The sequence below is a fragment of the Salvelinus alpinus genome, chromosome 3 (genome assembly GCF_045679555.1).
Source record: "Salvelinus alpinus chromosome 3, SLU_Salpinus.1, whole genome shotgun sequence".
NCBI classification, from domain to species: Eukaryota; Metazoa; Chordata; class Actinopteri; order Salmoniformes; family Salmonidae; genus Salvelinus; species Salvelinus alpinus.
The window spans coordinates 40,383,839-40,400,530 of NC_092088.1; the positions used below are offsets into that span (position 1 = coordinate 40,383,839).

The 16,692-nt window shown below is 43.1% G+C and overlaps 1 protein-coding gene across 1 annotated transcript in view; it reads right to left on the minus strand.

Moving 5' to 3' along the window:
• The window catches only part of LOC139570702 (kinase non-catalytic C-lobe domain-containing protein 1-like), an 85,159-nt gene that overhangs the window by 31,361 nt on the left and 37,106 nt on the right, over window positions 1–16,692 (minus strand). The window contains exons 18-24 of the mRNA XM_071392825.1: window positions 9,208–9,301; window positions 9,011–9,108; window positions 7,824–8,023; window positions 7,343–7,459; window positions 5,202–5,349; window positions 4,796–4,966; window positions 3,972–4,187 (exon numbers count right to left, since the gene is read on the minus strand). Coding sequence (XP_071248926.1) covers window positions 3,972–4,187; window positions 4,796–4,966; window positions 5,202–5,349; window positions 7,343–7,459; window positions 7,824–8,023; window positions 9,011–9,108; window positions 9,208–9,301 — 1,044 coding nt within the window. The remainder of the gene's footprint in view (window positions 1–3,971; window positions 4,188–4,795; window positions 4,967–5,201; window positions 5,350–7,342; window positions 7,460–7,823; window positions 8,024–9,010; window positions 9,109–9,207; window positions 9,302–16,692) is intronic.

Below are 16,692 nucleotides of genomic sequence, written 5' to 3' on the forward strand. Positions count from 1 at the left end.
TGTAGAAGAGGCTCCTGGAGCCACACCTCAACTGGATCTCAGCCATCTCTGCCAGCTTTCGTGCTGCTGCCTCCTTCAGCTTGACGATGGAATGGCCAGCTTTCCATGCCAGGATGTTTTCCTTTTTCATTTCGACCACCTCCACCTTGCCTGCATTGGAAGTGGCGACCACATGGAGGAAGTCCCCGAAGTTGTACACCACACCTCCAGGTCAAGCTTTCATTTCCTGTTCCACGCAATGGTGGAAACTGTCTGCACTCATGAAGGTGTGTCCTGGCTCGAAGAATTTGAGGGTTTTTGTTTTGAGAAGTGCAGTTACCCACCCAATACACTGCATGCTTGACATCTCTCTCCCTCTCCAGTGCTGTTACGTAAGATGAAGTAATCTCCTCTGCCCTCCGACCAGCTGTTCCTTCATGCCATACCACTGAGATTGTTTTCTTCTTCTTTTGAGACTTCTTTCCAATGGTGGCGAATGTCTCGTGATAGGCAATGATTCTTCTTGTCAACAATGCTGTTTCCACACCTGGCATGCGAGGGAGCATGATGTCTTTTTGCATATCAACGCTCCTCACAGACCAGTCCTCAGGCCAATCTTTCTGTGCATCAGCCTGGTAATGGCTTCTGCAGACTTCTTATGTTCCTCATATTTCCTACATTGCATGCAGTCGGGGTTGGGGATGGTGAATTCAGGTGCTGCATGGCTGTTGTCTTGGCAGGCTTGGGTTTCCATGGCCTCATTCTCCCTGTGCTCCATCTTCAGATGATGACCCTGCACCAAACAGAGCTCGCGCTCCTCCTCTCCAAGCTTCACAAAGCTGATGTTCCTTCCCTTTACCGCCTTGCGATAGGTTTCATAACCGCAGCTGGCATCTTTGTTCTTCTCCTTGTAGTCATTATGCATGAACCGAATATTGACGTCACTAGGGAGGTAGAGCCGATATGGGGCATGCTCTCGTCTGTAGTGGCTGATTTGGGGATGGAAGGACTCAATGTGTTGTAGGATTGGATTCATGTTCAATTTGCTCGCTGAAGCTTTCTTTCCCCTCTGAACCATTGGTGGAATCAGTTTGTTGGTGATTGACTTGCCCGTCATCGTGACAATCAGCCTGTCTAAGGAGTCAGAGACCACCCACTGGTTCTCTATTTCTTCAAATCTATTCAAATCAATCTTTGTTGGAATGTGGCCCTCAAACTCAACTGAAATAAATAGAGCAAATAATCAGGGACATGCATCCTAATGATTCTATTCTGTCATGGATGATAATAATTAATACTGACATTTTGGTGGTGTGCAAACATGTGATCATAATCCTTTTCAGTTATTCTATAATATAGTAATCAATGTTGATTCTATAATAATCAATGTTGATTTTATCTTGTGCAAACATTATCATAATAATTTTCACTGTCATAACTCAGTTCATCTATTAATTTCATCTTTATTTACAAAGACAAAGAAAATGCATGGATGGACATTGACAGGAATAAAACCTAGTATTGACGTGGTTGTACTGTCCTAATACACCCTCACATGACAATTTTTATCCGCATAGATACTAATCCTCTAGACCACAGGGATTGGTGGAAGTCATGCAAAACCGTTTTTTTCTGCATTCATGTAATGATGGCACTGAAGCAGACACATTGAGCACACATTTGGCATGTCAAAGCTTGTTGTACTAATTACATATGCCACCAACAAAGGTGGTGGATAAAATTTGGGATTTTAACTTCCTGACCGGGACAGTCACGCAATACTGGAATATAAAAGAAAACCAGAAACCCTGAACATGTGAGTAGATATATTATTAATGAGCTAGCAATACTGTGTGTGTGTGTGCTCATCCGGAAAACGAGTGTGCGTGGCATTTGACAATTCAGTATGGGGTGCACGTCCAACTGACCATCAGCTGGCTAGAGATCGTGTGTGTGGTGTAACGTTACGGATTCAAATAACCCATGGAATGTCAGAATACAACTAGGGATTATATTAATTCTAGGTATAATAGATTGAAGCTAGTATAAACTGCTGGTCGTCTCTTATGGGACCATGTAGCACAAATCTATTGCTTCATGCTAATGCTAGTTAGGTAGATTTTTACGTTTTGGTAGGGGCACGTCAGTTTTAGCTAGGTGGCTGTCACTGGCTAGAAATTGTGTGTATGGTGTACTGATTCAAATAAACCATCAGATGAAATTTCAGAAAATAATTCATTATATGGCTAATAGATTGAAGTTAGTATCAATTGCAGATCTCCTCCTATGAGAGCAGGTAGCATTGTTAGTCTATGCTCGCTAGCTAGCTAATTTTGATCTCAGATCTACTTAGCTAGCTAGTTCTAACCCGTGTCTAGATGTCGGCGTTTCAGAGCAAGTTCAACCATCATTTTCCCCCGGGAATGCTGTGCCATGGTGTTGTATCCCTAGATTAGCAATGTATGTGTGTAGCTGTCAGTCAGTGTCATGCAGGTTCGATTGCATCACTATTAGAATAAAATGATATGAAACCAAGGTAAAATGCAGTAACTGCAGCCAAGGGCAGGTTGAAACCAAGCTAAAAGGCAGTAAGTTCAGTTACTGCCATTTACCTTGGTTTCACAGTAACTTTTTGCAGTTACTGCTAATACGACCCCATTTTCTCCAAAACACAATACAATAGAGGCAGGATACTTGGCCACATGATTAAGCATGCATTTAATGTAACAAAAATTATCAAATGAGCAGTTACTGCCATTTTTTGCTTGGAAGGGCAGTAAAGATGACATACTTTGGTGCGAAAAGTGCAAATCAATCTCAGAACAACAGCAAAGGACCTTGTGACGATGCTGGAGGAAACAGGTACAAAAGTATCTATATCCACAGTAAAATTAGTCCTATATCGACATAACCTGAAAGGCCGCTCAGCAAGGAAGAAGCCACTGCTCCAAAACAGCCATAAAAAAGCCAGACTACGGTTTGCAACTGCACATGGGGACAAAGATCGTACTTTTTGGAGAAATGTCCTCTGGTCTGATGAAACAAAAATAGAACTGTTTGGCCATAATGACCATCGTTATGTTAGGAGGAAAAAGGGGGAGGCTTGCAAGCCGAAGAACACCATCCCAAACATGAAGCACGGGGGTGGCAACATCATGTTGTGGTGGTGCTTTGCTGCAGGAGGGACTGGTGCACTTCACAAAATAGATGGCATCATGAGGTAGGAAAACCATGTGGATATATTGACGCAACATCTCAAGACATCAGTCAGGAAGTTAAGGCTTTGTCGCAAATGGGTCTTCCAAAATGGACAATGACCCCAAGCATACTTCCAGAGTTGTGGCAAAGTCAAGGTATTGGAGTGGCCATCACAAAGCCTCGACCTCAATCCTATAGAACATTTGTGGGCAGAACTGAAAAAGCGTGTGCGAGCAAGGAGGCATACAAACCTGACTCAGGTACACCAGCTCTGTCAGGAGGAATGGGCCAAAATTCACCCAACTTGGGAAGCTTGTGGAAGGCTCCCCGAAACTTTTGACCCAAGTTAAACAATTTAAAGGTAATGCTACCAAATACGAATTGAGTGTATGTAAACTTCTGACCCACTGGGAATGTGATGAAATAAATTAAAGCTGAAATAAATCATTCTCTCTACTATTATTCTGACATTTCACATTCTTAAAATAAAGTGGTGATCCTAACTGACCTATGACAGGGAATTTTTACTAGGATTAAATGTCAGGAATTGTGGAAAAACTGAGTTTAAATGGATTTGGCTAAGGTGTATGTAAACTTCCGACTTCAACTGTAGGTCTGTGCATTTCTTTTCAGTTCATAAAGTAGTGATTTGTCTCCCCCCAGTGTTAATAAATAACAATGTGTTTGTGAGTGAGTGTGAATGCATGAGAGAGGGAGAAATTGTGCAAGTCTGTGTGCATGTCAATGTGCATGTCAGTGTGTGTATGCACATTCGTGCGTGCACATGTGTTTACCTGCTGCAGTAGAGTGAGTTGCTGTGCCGTGTGTTGGGCGCTGTGTTCACTCTGACTAAAAGGGTGTCTTTCCTCGCTTCTGAGGCAGGCACTGGAGATGTCATCCATAAGGGAGGTGTAGCAGGGCCGCGGCAGGGCTGCTGCTAATGAGTAGGCCTGGTCTTTGGTCTGGGTCGCCTGGGGCTCCACCACCCTGGATATTCTCCACTGGAAACTCTACAGAGATAAATCAACTTAGAAAGGTTCCGTCTATGAATACGTATACTGAACTAAAATATGAACGCAATATGCAAGACTTTAAACGATTTCGCTGAGTTACAGTTCATATAAGGAAATCAGTCAATTGAAATACATTCATTAGGCCCTAATCTATGGATTTCACATAACTGGGCAAGGGTGCAGCCATGGGCCCACTCAATCAGAATGTGTTCCCCCCCCCACAAAAGGGCTTTATTACAGACAGAAAAACTCTTCAACCCCCCGCCACTGTATACACCATTGTCGTACTCATTAGGTCCGACTATACTAAAAATGATAACAAAAAGTGGTTCTTATTGGACAAGGCAGGTAGTCTCTCCTGGATTCAAGTCTGTTTTCTTCCGTTTGGTGCTAATGTTTGGTGTTAATGTAACGTATTCATTCATGTAACGCATACGACACAGCTCTGATGGTCTCCACCAGTTGAAATATATATCAGTGTAAATGGGTTCCTTTTGAGCCAGACAAACGTCCAGTACTTTGGACCAATCAGATGCTTTTGGGTTCAGGTAAGACAAACAACATCACCAACATAATAGTACACGTATAATAATCCTTATATGGACCTTCTTTCCAGAGTCCTCAACATGTGATTTTCTGCATCTGGTATGAGAACACAATGCATCATCTTCTTCCTGCATGCTGATTGGGCTCCCACAGCTTTGGCTCCACCTCCTCCTGGGAGAGCTCTGAAGAGTGGTCAGAAGCCTCTCTCCTCTGCTGTCTACTGGAGACACCTAAATAAGAACCAGGTCGTTACAAAAACATTGTTTAAGAGTATTGTATTTATAAATACACTAAAAAATCGACAACAAAAGCAACCACAATAACGTCAACAAAAACAACAACTATACTGCTTCAGATTTAGCTGATTAGTTGAGACATTAATTTCATGATGAATTGACTTGCTTGAGTGATTGGTTTTATCATTTGATTGCTTTGTCATTTAATTGATGATCGATCTTTAATTACTTCATTGGTGAGGAAGTTTTCCAGTGTGATCAGCAGGATGGACTTGGGGCTGAAGTCCACCAGTCTGCAGTCAGTCAGCCAGGTTTGCAGCACATCCAGACTCCGATGGTACACCTTAGCACGGTCCCCTGACACATTTGGACCACCTCTGGTAGAAAAAGGATAACCACAAATAACCACAGAAATATAATTACTAGACCTGACATTCTAATTACACAGGTTATGAGGTGAAATATGAAAATGAGCTATATTCGAGCCTAATATATTTAAATCTTTGGCATACTTTTACTCTGTCGGACATAGCTCAGTTGTGGTTTTTGAGAGATTAAAAAAGCTGTCATTATTACAAAAGAGTAAAATAAATTCAGGACAGCTATTTTTCAGAACTCCCCTGGAAGTTTTGATTTTTGATTTCCAGCCCGGGTCAGGCCTGATATTCTGAGAACTGATTTGAGCCTGGGCTTGGATTATTCGACATCATTGCATGTTTGGAGACCAACGCTACTGTAGTAAGAAATATGTGTGTGCCTGTAGCCTATCTCTCTCCCCCTCTGTGCTAGACATGAGCCTGCAACTCTCTCTCCAGCTATCCATCCAGCCCAGAACCCAACTTCCTGTCGAGCAGCGTTTCTCAATCCATTCCAAGGGGTGCACATTTTTTGTTCTTATCTATTCCAGACCAGAACCCCATCTAGCTGGCGTCGCTATTGTCCGTTTCCGGAGTTAAAACTATGTAGAATAGACTTCCTCCATGTGTGGTTCCCACTAAGCACAAACCAGATGGGATGGCGTATCGCTGCAGAATGTGTGGTAGCCATGCTGGTTAAGTGTGCATTGAATTCTAAATAAATCACTGAGTGTCACCAGCAAAGCACCACCACACCTCCTCCTCCATGCTTCACAGTGGGAACCACACATGCGGAGATCATCTGTTCACCTGCTCTGCTTCTCACAAAGACACAGCGGATGGAACCAAAAATCTCAAATTTGGACTCATCAAACCAAAGGACAGATTTCCACCGGTCTAATGTCCATTGCTCATGTTTCTTGGCCCAATCAAGTCTCTTATTATTATTGGTGTCCTTTAGTATTGTTGTTTTTGCAGCAATTTGACAATGAAGACCTGATTCATGCAGTCTCCACTGAACAGTTGATGTTGAGATGTGTCTTACTTGAACTGAAGCATTAATTTGGGCTGCAATTTGTGAGGCTGGTAACTCTAATGAACTTATCCTCTGCAGCAGAGGTAACTCTGGGTCTTCCTTTCCTGTGGCGGTCCTCATGAGAGCCAGTTTCATCATAGTGCTTGATGGTTTTTGCGACTGCACTTGAAGAAACTTTCAAAGTTTTGACATTTTCCGGATTGTCTGTCTTAAAGTAATGATGGAGTGATGTTTCTCTTTGCTTATTTGAGCTGTTCTTGCCATAATATGGACGTGGTCTTTTACCAAATATGGCTATCTTCTGTATACCACCACTACCTTAACACAACACAACTGATCGGCAAAAAACGTATTAAGGAAAGAAATTCAACAAATCTACTGTATGTTTAAACACCATTTATAGAGTATGACATACACTTATAGATGATTTGTGAAGCATTTATGTAGTGCTTATACTGTACGTTGTACTTCATTCAAAATGGGACCTATCCTATATAAATACAGTTTTATTTTATTGGATTTTAATGATGATGTAATCATCAAACAGTATAGTTTTGTTGAAATTCTGGATCCAGCTGAATGGCTAGTTTAATTGTATGGCCCAATCCATGCCAATATAATTTTATGTGAACAAAAATGTGATCCTCATTTATACAGGCCCATGTTTATAGTTTTCTTACTTGACAGTCATAGTAGTACTGTCATTTTGGCTTTTTTTTCCTTCTTTTTCTTCTTCTTTTTATACAAGTAGCCATTCATTTTTCTTATTGTTTCTGACAAATGCCAATTTATATTATCTCAATTAACATTTGACCATAGAACCAGAATTACTTGACCAGACATTCTAATTCCACAGAATCAAATAACCATAGAAACAGAATGACTAGAACGGACACCATCCAAAGAGCATGAAATTAATTTGTGTTTTATGTCTGTCTGTCTGTCTGTCTTTTACTTCTGCTACAGTAGCCTACATACCCTGCTGCTACAGCACTGGTGAATTTTTCCATCAGGAACTGAAGGAGTTCTTGAGGGGTGCAGAAATAGCGGTATGTGTACAGGAACTGTTGGATGTAGCCCTCCAATGGAGCATTTCTGTCAGAGGAGATAGAACACAGAGTTTAGTTTGGTAGCTGTTGAATGTCATCTCACTACACAACATGTCTAGAAGAATTAGGACAAATCCCAATGAAACACGTTTGGGCACAAATCTAAATAAACAGAAATGTCTATTTGGGCCATATGTAGGATATAATGTAAAATGTTCTCAGCAATCATAGGCATGATGGTGGACAGTAAAATGTGGTGCTCAGTTTAATAACACATTGTCCACTAGAGGGACACTATTTAAACCATACGTGCTGATACACTGTTAATCACACTCATGGGTTTAATAGTTCATGTTTTACTGTAACCTAAACGTGTTACTGTAAGCTAATATATAGTGTATTAATGTTACCTGGCATAGAGGTACGACATGAGACCCAGGGGTGTGGCGGCCTGCAGGCTGCTCTTCCCTCTCTCTGCCCCAGATAAAGACACCAATCCCAGCACGGCAGGCTCCTCTGAGGGCTGGAGGTCCAGAGGGCTCCCTGGACCAGATGCTGCCAGGGAGGGGAGGAGGGACATATCCATACCCCACTGATCCACACTCAGAACCTGACCAAAACAACCAGGCAGAGATGCACACTAAAAACAAATGGTTCCATATAGTGCCAAATAAGGGTTATTTGGCTTGCAACCATAGCAGAAAACCTTTTAGTGCTATATGGAACTTTTTTAAACGTTCTATAAAGAACCATGCTCATAAGGTTCTAAATGGAACCTGTATGTTGCTATAAAGAACACATTCCTAAGGTTCTATAAAGAACCATAAAAAAGGTTCTATACTCCGCTATGGTCACAACCCTTTTTGGGGCTATATAGAATCCTTTTATATGCTACTTTATAAACATTTAAGGGAGAATGGTTCTATAAAGAACCTCTCTCAATCTCAAAGGTTCTTTGTAGAACCATACATGTTTTTCTATTCTTGTTTAATAGCCATATTATATTGTTAAAATTCCATAGGTTTTATTATTGTGTTTATTAACAAGTTGAATCTAATGATGGGTCATTCGCTCCCTGATTTGTATACTGCTACTACCGTTTTTATAGCTTAAAACAACGTTTTTCTCCAGATAAGTTACAAAGTAATTCTCTAAAGAGAGTGAATCCTCACTGCAAAACAATAAATAGTGGGAAGAGCAGATCAATCTGGTCCACGTAGATTGTTTTAGTGCGTTTTTTTTTTTTTGCAGGCCATCTAATAATTTGGCCAGGTAAAAAAAAAACATTTAGGCTTCACATTGGAGATTTGCTATTTTTTCATGGTTGTAGGTTGATTTTTAAACATATTTATTTTTAATTAAGAGTTGTTTGGGAGCCAAATGAGCCGGCTCATTTACGTGAAGCCGACTCAACGAAAAGACTCGGAATGTCCATCACTAGTTGAATCAGGTGTGCTAGCTATGGAACGGTTGGGGGTCTCTGAAGTAAGAATTGAGAACTAGTAACTTAGTCAACCATTCTCTATTGACACAAGGCCATACATAAGTCTTTCACAAGACACAGGGCCGGATTAAGAAATCATCTGTTCAACCGCACCTCAAGATATTTCTTTACACAGTCTAGGAACTCCACTTTGGACCTCAACTCCTCAAGCTGGACCTTGAGTTTGGACAGCATCAATCTAGCCTCCAAACCTTCAGAAGAAAAACACAGAAATATTGCATTTCTTTCTCTATTTATCAACCAATAGTAGACATTGGAAATTATAAAAGTGATGAGGGATTGATTGGTACCTTTATTTCTTCTCTCTTGGTGGAGCAGCTTTTGGTAGAAATTCCGGGTCTTTTTCAGATTCTTCATCTCGATCATGCGCTGCTGTTGAAGCTCCTACAAGGAGAAAATGCAATACATGAAATATAAAGTAGACACCAAGCCATTCAGATCACACACTCTATAAGGCGCCACTCGCCCGCCCACTAGTCATTCACAAAACATGTCTCTCGTCCTTGCGCACTGCGAGAAGGGAAATGTGGTGATACATCTCACTCATATATGACCCGATTAAGGAAACTAGGTGTATGTCGCAAGTCACGACTTCACAGGAGAGCCGTTTGAATGTAAAAAAGATTTTTGTTTATCAAAATGCGTTTTTTGGCAGAAATACCTTCTCGAACATGTGAACTTTCATGTGCCTTAATAACAAACATGTATGCCATCTGTAAATATGAATAAAATCATTCAATTACGAGCCTTGTTGGTTTAGCCACAGAAAAAGTCAGCAACCTTCCCACTAGCCAAGTACGGATTGGTCTGCCATATAGAAGGCTTCTGTCTATTTGAGCTGGTCAGTCTGTGTTGGTAATCTGTCGAATGTATTGTGTAGTGGAGCTGCATAAGTGATGCTCTCCACTTTCTGGAGGATCAAGTTTTGAAATCAGTGGAATTAGAGTATGATAGCTAAAGAGATGGAGAAAACACCTGTCTCCAGATTTCATCTTCAAACTATGGGCAACCGTGGCATGGCATTCGTGGCAAGGAGACGCGTCCATCATGCATGATGATGTATACAGGTAAGATAGTCTATTGTTAGCTAGCTACATTTTTAGATATTACACATTTCTAATTTTGACAGAAAGTGGTTTCATTTGTAGCTAAAGTGTACTGTTAGCTAGCTAGCTAACGTTAGCTGGCTGGGTTCCTAGCTGACGCTATTATTTGTATCCTAGAGCCATTTGCTTTTCTAACATTGAACCTGGTTGGTTAGCTCCCACCATATTCATGCAGGGTAGTAACGACATGATTTGGCACCGTATTCATTGTTGTTTAACTAGCTAATGTTAGCTGGATGGCTCGTTAGCTAACGTTACGCAACATGTGTGATCTTACACAATGTTTACCTAGCTAGGTTCATTGTTTAGCTAGCTAGCTACATGTCTTAAGCTAAAGTGTACAACACCAATTGAATATGGCCGGTGTCAGTAAACGTCTGCAAAAAAAGCATAATTAAATTGTTGCCAACAGAGCTGGTTAGGCTGTTTTCAGGTTGTCCATAGGTAAACAAATCATCGGCCAGAGCGTCAAGTGTGCGCTCTGAACGCTCTGAGAGCAAAACGAGATGGGTGGGGCTAAAGAGGTAGCCATGCCTCTGGTGGAATGAGCACTCAGGCCCTCCAGGGACTGTAAACCTTTGCTATTATAAGCCAATATAATAGCCTCCACTATCCAATGGGATAGTCATTGACCCTTGAGGGGGGCTCCCAGGAAACAAAGAGCTGGTCGCTCTTGAGTAGTGCTCTAAATCTATCCAAGTAAATGCACAACGCGCGTACTGGACACAAACGGTGTGAAGGATGACGGGTGGAAAACCACAAGCACTAAGGCGAGACAATTCCACTTTGCAACGTCAGAGGCAATCAGTAAAGCAGTTTATACAAAATATATTTCATCTCCACGCTTTCCAGCGGTTGCTGGGAATATGGCAGAATACAAAGAGAGTAGTCATTCCCTCCACAAGGCAATCAAACAGGCAAAACGTCAGTATAGAGACAAAGTGGAGTTGCAATTCAATGGCTCAGACACAAGACGTAAGTGGCAGGTTCTACAGAAAATCCACGACTACAAAATGAAAAACCAGCCATGTCGTGGACACTGTCGTCGTGCTTCCAGACAAGCTAAAACAAGTTATTTTCCCGCTTTGAGGATAACGTTTACATATCTTACAACAAAACAAAGGAGCTGATTGTGGACTACAGGAAACAGCAGAGGGAGCACCCCCCCATCCACATCGACGGGACAGCACTGGAGAAGGTGTAAGGTTTTAAGTTCCTTGGCGTACATATCACTGACAAACTGAAATGGTCCACCCACACGCAACAGCGCCTCTTCAACCTCAGGAGGCTGAATAAATTTGTCTTGTCACCTAAAACCCTCACAAACTTTTACAGATGCACAATTGACCGCATCCTGTCGGGCTGTATCACCGCCTGGTACAGCAACTGCACTGTCCACAACCGCCGAGCTCTCCAGAGGGTGGTGCACAACACATCACCGGGGGCTAACTACCTGCCCTCAGGACACCTACAGCACCCGATGTCACAGGAAGGCCAAAAAGATCATCAAGGACAACAACCACCCGAGCCACTGCCTGTTCACCCCACTATCATCCAGAAGGAAAGGTCAGCACAGGTGCATCAAAGCTGGGACTGAAAGACTGAAAAACAGTTTCTATCTTAATGCCATCAGACTGTTAAACAGCCATCACTAGCACAGAGAGGCTGCTGCCATAAATATAGACTTGAAATCATTGGCCACTTTAATAAATGGATCACTAGTCACTTTAATAATGTCACTTTAATAATGTTTACATATCTTGCATTACTCATCTCATATGTACACTACCGTTCAAATGTTTGGGGTCACTTATACATTTCCTTGTTTTTGAAAAAATAGCAATTTTTTTGTAGATTAAAATAACATCAAATTGATCAGAAATACAGTGTAGACATTGTTAATGTTGTAAATGACTATTGTAGCTGGAAACGACAGATTTTTTAATGGAATATCTACATTGGCGTACAGAGGCCCATTATCAGCAACCATCACTCCTGTGTTGGATTAGCTAACACAACGTGCCATTGCAAGTTGGCCCAGCGTCGTCCGGGTTTGGTCAGCAGGGATGTTCTTGTCCCATAGCGCACTAGCGACTCCTGTGACTCCTGTGGCGGGCCGGGCGCCATGCACGCTGACATGGTCGCCAGGTGTATAGTGTTTCCTCTGACACATTGGTGCGGCAGGGTTCCAAGTTAAGCGGGTATTGTGTCAAGAAGCAGTGCGGCTTGGCTGGGTTGTGTTTTGGAGAACGCGTGGCTCTCGACCTTCGCCTCTCCCAAGTCCGTACGGGAGTTGCAGCGATGGGACAAGACTCTAACTACAAATTGAATACCACGAAAATTAGGGAGAAAAAGGGGTAAACATATTTTTTTAAATGGATGGGTTCATGGCCAGCTGCAGTCGTCTGTACCCCTTTATAACTGTGGTCAATGCTCAGGGCTGGACTGCGCATGCGTGTCAGTGCCCTCTGCTCTTGCGGAAAGTTGCACACAAGTTAAATGACTCTCACTCACTAGTGCTGCCCTTTTGTTAAAAAAAATGTCTCCCTTGGCTAGACGCTGGGATTGGAGACACTGCTTGGTGGCGACTGACAAATTGTCTTCCTGCCTCAGCTACTTAGAGAAGAGCCAAAGGGAGAGCTGTGACACGGAGGGCACTTGGAAGAAAAGTGAGCCCCCTCCGTACGCATAGGAATGAGTCGCTGCACAAGGGGTCGGATTTTAGGAGCACATATGTGCCTCTCGCTCTCCACCAGAGAGAGGACAGGCCAGGACATCGTGTGAGCTGTGCACTGTCCATCTCTGCTGCTGGGGACTTACTCCTATGTCGGGCGACCGTTGTTCCCTCCAGGGGAAGGACTTGGCAGGAAGTCTGTTTTCTCCTTGTCTGACAAGCTGGACAAGTTGCGCCAAAGGGCTCTCTATCCTACCACACCAAGGCTCCTGGAGTGCACACAGCCTTGAATGGCACTTCTGGAGGTTGAGATCTGTAACCACACAGATCTCATCCCAAAGTCTGTGGCCGGCTGTGTTTTTGACCAAGAGTTTGCCCATCTCTTGTAGCAAATCAGCCTGGTAAGCCAGCAGTAGGGATGTTACATTTAAAGGCCTTTACTGAATGTGCCGCAGACACTAAGACCTTCTGGAATAAGGAGGAGGTGAAGCGCTCCATCTTCCCAGGGAGAGTAGTGCCGTGCTCACAAAGTGTCAGGTTAGGACTTTACTGGATAGGGGCTTGTCCAAGCTGGGACCGCTGGGAGTAGTTGCTTCCCCAGGATGGTGCGAGAGGGGAGCTTCCTCCCGTCGACCACAGCAGTCTATCTGGGCAAAACTGTGGATAATTTTTCATTGCTTTGGCCCAAAATGCATTCAATGGCTACATCTTTCAAATGTCATGAATTCTTTCCTCACTCAGACACAACCACCAACAAAACTATATGTAACTACATGCCAATCTGCACATGTTTACATACTCTTTTCAAAACTGTTAGACTTAAGTTCAAAACCTAACATAACACAAAATTGAATAAGATAACAATCTGCTACATTTCTACAGTAAACCCGTTTTGAAATATATTCCAAATCTAAAAAATGAAATACTATCAAAACAATTCGACCAACCACGGCTGATTCCCATTGTAGCTGAACACCTACCCAGGTGTTAGTCTTTCAATTTCATTACCATCTATACAAAAGGGGACATCTTAGGAATAATGCTGTACTGTAATGTCAACATGGACCCAGCCAGAGATAGAGAAGTGGCTGACAGAGGAAGAAGAGTGCCTGAGAGAGGGAGAGGAGTACGTATCCGTGGTGGAAGAAGACTGGGAGGAAGATCAAGAGCTGTAGTCTCAGGTGAGATTAGGGCTACTATAATTGATCATGTAATAAATCATGATCTATCATTGAGAAAGGCTGGTCTGAGAGTGCAATCCAAATCTGTAACGCTCAACAGTGGCATCTATTGTGAGAAATTTCTGGCAAAACAACAGGTAAGATGTGCATTTTGCAAGGGCATCTGACTGAACTGCACATTACAGAAGTAAATTGACCAAAGCCACCAAACCCACTTGCGTGTAATTGTTTTTGCATTTCGGCTTAGGACCCAACGGTTACCTCCCATAGGCGGGAGAGGTAGGATTTTCACTGCTTATAGCAAATCAGCCTGGTAAGCCAGCAGTAGGGATGTTACATTTAAAGGCCTTTACTGAATGTGCCGCAGACACTAAGACCTTCTGGAATAAGGAGGAGGTGAAGCGCTCCATCTTCCCAGGGAGAGTAGTGCCGTGCTCACAAAGTGTCAGGTTAGGTCTTTACTGGACAGGGGCTTGTCCAAGCTGGGACCGCTGGGAGTAGTTGCTTCCCCAGGATGGTGCGAGAGGGGAGCTTCCTCCCGTCGATCCAATCCCTCTACGTGCTACCACCCCCCACGGTTGTGGGCCAGTCAATACCGAGCCTGGACGCTGCCCGTTTGCAAACATCGACAATCCCAAATATTTTCATCGAATGCAGATGCTGCGCTGGGTGAGGAAGAGGGCCTCGTGCTATGGGGTTGGGATTCCTCTTTTTCCTCGCTAGCTTTGAGGAGTTCGTATTCCTCCTCCATTGCGAATATCCAAGACCCCCCCTACGCTGCTTCTGTCTGAAACAGAGGACAGAGATAGTCCAAAACCTCGTCCCAGGAGGGCTGGGTAGCATCCAAGCCCGGAGGCTGTACTGGCGACGAGTCTGGTTTAGGGGCTGCTCTGCGCACTCGCCATTTGAGGACCCTCGCAGGCTGTGCCCTAAAATGCACACATGACTCTGGGATAGCGAGAGATGCTTCTGCGTCCTCAAGCCCCATGCAGGCGACACACAAAGAGTGTGTATCCTTGCCGGAAATAGTAGCCTTGCATGGACACAGGCGTGCCGGTGCTGGGGCAGGAGTCCTGCTCGTAGTAGAAGGCTCCATGGCTACGAGATTAACTTTTGCCATAGTTCTCGTGCAAAGCTAGCTAGCGTTCACCTCATGAGCTAATATTCTAGCTAGTTAGCACAATGCTAGCCGGAGAAAGCTCATGCTCTCTTTGTCTCTCGATGAACAAAGCGTTTCTCTCGTTTGTCAAGCTGTGAAGTTAAGGACGGACAGTCTAGTCAACACGACACAAGGGGACATGGGTCGAACTAAACGAGAGAGAGGAGAGCTAGCGATTCTACCTCGCCAGGAGAAAAGCCAGTTGTAGAGGTATAGCAAGCTTTCCAGCAAGCTAGCTAGGTTAGCCAAGCCTTCTGGTTTCAGCAACTAGCCGTGTGACGATAGCTACCACTGGAGACATAGTGAGTAGAAAAATCTGAGAATTATACATGAAGCAAAATAACTTTCCTTACAGTCAGTCTTTCAACACAAAATAACAGGGCTGAGGTCGAACGTTCAACAGTGTTAACCTCACGGTTCGACTAGGAACTGTTTAGCAGGAAGACAGGTTCAGGTCGTGCTGAGGAGAGCTTCAGGAGCATAGTGACTCTTTGCAAGGAAGAGAGCGCGAATGACTAGTCGATGGGCAAGTGACGCCCTATTCACCACTCGACCTGTCTCCGACAGACACTGTGTGATTGGTTTCTAACATTGTGGATCGCTGCTCTTAATCCCATAAGTGATACATCAAAAAAATATATTTTTGGTTCCAGGTAGAACCTTTTCACCAAAGGGTTCTTTAAGCGTTTTTTGTTGGGTGAAATGTTGTCCTAGTAGGGATAGCCGAAGAACCCATTAGGGTGTAGATGCAGTACACAAAGAGCCTATTAGTGTCTCCAATGTATGTACAGGGCTGGCTCTCTGCTTGCATCCCTCACTATGGTAACAGAAATCAATAGATCTTTTGAAGGGAGAAACGGGGCACATCTAATACCGATATGGAGCCATGGCTCTTAATGTGTGAGAGTGGTGCGGTCAGACTGTTCCAGTGAAGGAGCAGATAAAAGCCCACATCATTACCATCAAAGCATACACAGACAAAGACAGCTCATTGTTATTCTATTACACATGATAATGACCTTTCTGTCAAAGTTCGGAAATATATCACATTAATATTCAATAACAGTTTGGAGAACATAATATGTCAATTACCCTAAAACCCACAACTCCTTTCTTCCTATCCACCTCAAATCATGATCATACCATTGATTTGCTACAGCTATTAATGTCGTTTTGCTTGGTTTTAAACAAATCATCCCGTAGACTTTTCATGAAATCCATGCACTTATCCAGTTTGACTGAAAGTGTAATAACTATATAATCATGAATGTATAGTAATTTATTAAAACAATGTTATTTGGTGCATGCTGACAAAGAGTTGCAAGGCAGTGGTACATTCTCTATTATAGGCCATTATTCAATCCAATCATTTTAAATTAAGGCCGAGGCTGCGGATCTGAAGGCAACCGCCCCATTCCGCCCGTCCCACCCCACTGGAAGCCTCTTCCCCAGAGTCGAGGATCCGAAATCACGTTCCGCGCATGTGTTTCTTTACCTCTACTTTACGCACTAAACATTGAAGTACAATATTGTTTTGAATTATGTACAGTGAGCGAATTTTAGAGCAGATGTAGTATACCTGTGTATTGTTTCAAACAAAGCACATATTTTGACTAGTGGCTCGTGTGATGTTGAGTTTTGGCTGCTTTGAGAGA